The following is a 2,367-nucleotide window of genomic DNA, read 5'->3' as shown; positions in this document are numbered from 1 at the left end:
AGCATTGCTCCCACCTTGGCCTCCCAAAGTGCTAGCATTCCAGGCATGAGCCACCGCACCTGGCTGTGGCATTCTTTAAGAATGATACATCAAGGGTATGCCATAGTTTTAGCTTGTCCCTCTGTTGTTCATTTTTTCAGGTTTTAATTACTACAGGTATTATGAAAAGGTACCCAATGTTATTTTTCTCTGCATCACTAATGAGAACCTTATGTAACTAGTACTTCTCCTTCACTAGTGTGGCAGTTCCCTGGGGGCAAGGACTTTGTTTCCTGCTCTGTCTCTAGTGTCTGTCACAGGGCCTCCTGCCTCCCGTGTGGTAGGTGTTCAGCAGATCCTTGCTGAGTGAATGAATGCTTTCATGCACATCTTTGCGTGTGCTGCTTTGTTTATAGTCACTCTCGGGAAGATTCTGAGGAAAGAAAATGTCTGATTGTAGGAATGTGTGTTTTAAATTTTAATGGATGTGGCAGATTGTCTGTTAGAGTAAATGGTCACGCCCACTTACCACCCTTTCCCTTATAAACATTCTGAGAATATTTTCTCTTTTTGCCAATTCGATGGGTGAAAAAATACTTTCTCATTGTTTTAATTTGTGTCTACCTGGTAACTGTGAGTTTGAGCCTATTTTCATTTGTTTATTGACTATTCACATTTTTTCCATGGCTTAATGTAAAATAATGATTCAGGAACTCCTCTAGCACATAGAAGTTTCTTGGTTTTTTGGAAATAGTGTACTAACTTTTACTAATCTTTTCAGATCACTCAGCCAAAGGACCTCAGAAATGGAGTATATTAACAAATACAGACAACTTGAAGCACAAGAATTTGATTTGTATGGTGGTGATCAAGCAACTAGTGGGCCAGGTAAACAGGTAGCTTTAAATGTCTCAAATGTGATGCGTGAGTGGTTCACATGTTAAAACATTAAGTTCCTAAAAGTCTTGAGAAATAAAGTATTTTGGTCAAAGTAAGGAATCCACACTGCTTGTTAATTCAGGATTTTTTTTAGGATGAGTATATGTTAAGTTGTAAAATGTTCATTTTTAATTTTTTCTATCTTAAATATAGTTCCTAAGTAGTCTGTTCTTTGGAAGACTAGTAATGGTCTCTTACTTTACCATAACTTAAAGCTACTGAAAATTTTTATTTAAAAACTTATAGGAGCCTTTTTTTTTTACAATAAACATATTCAAATGGAATTTTAAATAATGCAGAAATGTACAAAATAAAAAGTAAAAGTTCTTTCTTAAATCCTGCCTCCCCTAGGGTTAAGTTACTTTCTGAGTATGAAGTTTCTTTTCCTGAGCTAATTATCTTATTAGTATCAAGCCCTATTCATACGATAGCAGTTGCCTTTTGATTTTTTTGCCTTATAAGAGGTTATCCATAGCAAACTTCTGCCACCTGAGCCGAGAAGCTCCGCCTCCTGTCCTCTCGTCCTTGTGCGCACACTCCGATTGAGGGGCAAGAGTGTGGTTTAAGTGACACTATTCTTTTCTTTTTTAGCCTTTTAAAAAATTATGAAATGCAGTCCACACATAAAAGTATAATAATCCTTATCCTTCTTTTGATTTATTTGGGCTTCTTGACAATATCAATTGGTATGTTTTCCTTAGTTCTGGCAAATTCTGAGCAGTTACCTGTGTCTCATTTGGTTTTGTATTTTTCATTTTCTTGGTCATTGTGCTGTATTCTGGTTCATTTCTCATTTATCTTTCACCTTGTGGCAAAATCAGCCTCGAGTTCTTTGCCTTCCTCTCGGTGGTCTTGCCTCATCGCAAGCTTCGGCCTGGTGTCTCGTTGTCTCGTCAGCCCTTTGTTGTTTTTAAGGAGATGCTTGTGTGTTTCATCTCGCATCTTAGTGGCCCTTGGAGGGAGATTGATCTGAACAGCCCAGCACGTTATTACCAGAGGCGACGTTCGGGTGTTACCTCGGCAGTGTGGGGCGTGGGGGAGGGAGGAACGTGCGCAGAGGCCTTGGATGGGAGGAGCCTGGCGTTCCGCCCTGCAAGGGAGGCCAGTGCTGCTGGGGGTGGAGAGCGGGCGCGCGAGGGCCGGGTAGGGCCAGCTGGCAGCTAGTAGCCTCCCAGAGAGGTCTGTGTCCTACTCCCTGGAACCTGTGAATGTGTTACCTTCTTGGTAGAAGGAGCTTTGCAGATGTGAGTAAGTCAAGGCTCTTGAGACAGTAGGACTGTCCAGGTGGGCCCATTGTCACCACAGGGTTTTATACGAGGGAGACGTGGGGACCAGTCAGTGGTAGGAGATGTGACGGTGGAAGCCGTTGGTTGGAGTGACAGGAGGAAGAGGAGGAAGGGGCCAGGAGAAGGCATGCCGGCAGCTTCTGCAGGGTGAAAAGGCAAGGGA

The 2,367-nt window shown here is 42.2% G+C and overlaps 1 protein-coding gene across 1 annotated transcript in view; it reads left to right on the top strand.

The window, feature by feature from the left end:
* Positions 1 to 2,367, top strand: part of TDRD9 (tudor domain containing 9) — a 129,602-nt gene that overhangs the window by 18,936 nt on the left and 108,299 nt on the right. Inside the window, exon 2 of the mRNA XM_012647054.1 lies at positions 761 to 867. Coding sequence (XP_012502508.1) covers positions 761 to 867 — 107 coding nt within the window. The remainder of the gene's footprint in view (positions 1 to 760; positions 868 to 2,367) is intronic.

The sequence above is a fragment of the Propithecus coquereli genome, unplaced genomic scaffold, assembly GCF_000956105.1.
Source record: "Propithecus coquereli isolate 6110/MARCELLA unplaced genomic scaffold, Pcoq_1.0 Scaffold256, whole genome shotgun sequence".
In the NCBI taxonomy this organism is placed as follows: Eukaryota; Metazoa; Chordata; class Mammalia; order Primates; family Indriidae; genus Propithecus; species Propithecus coquereli.
The sequence above is the reverse complement of the archived record's forward strand: the minus strand, read 5'-3'. Positions and strand labels throughout refer to the sequence as shown.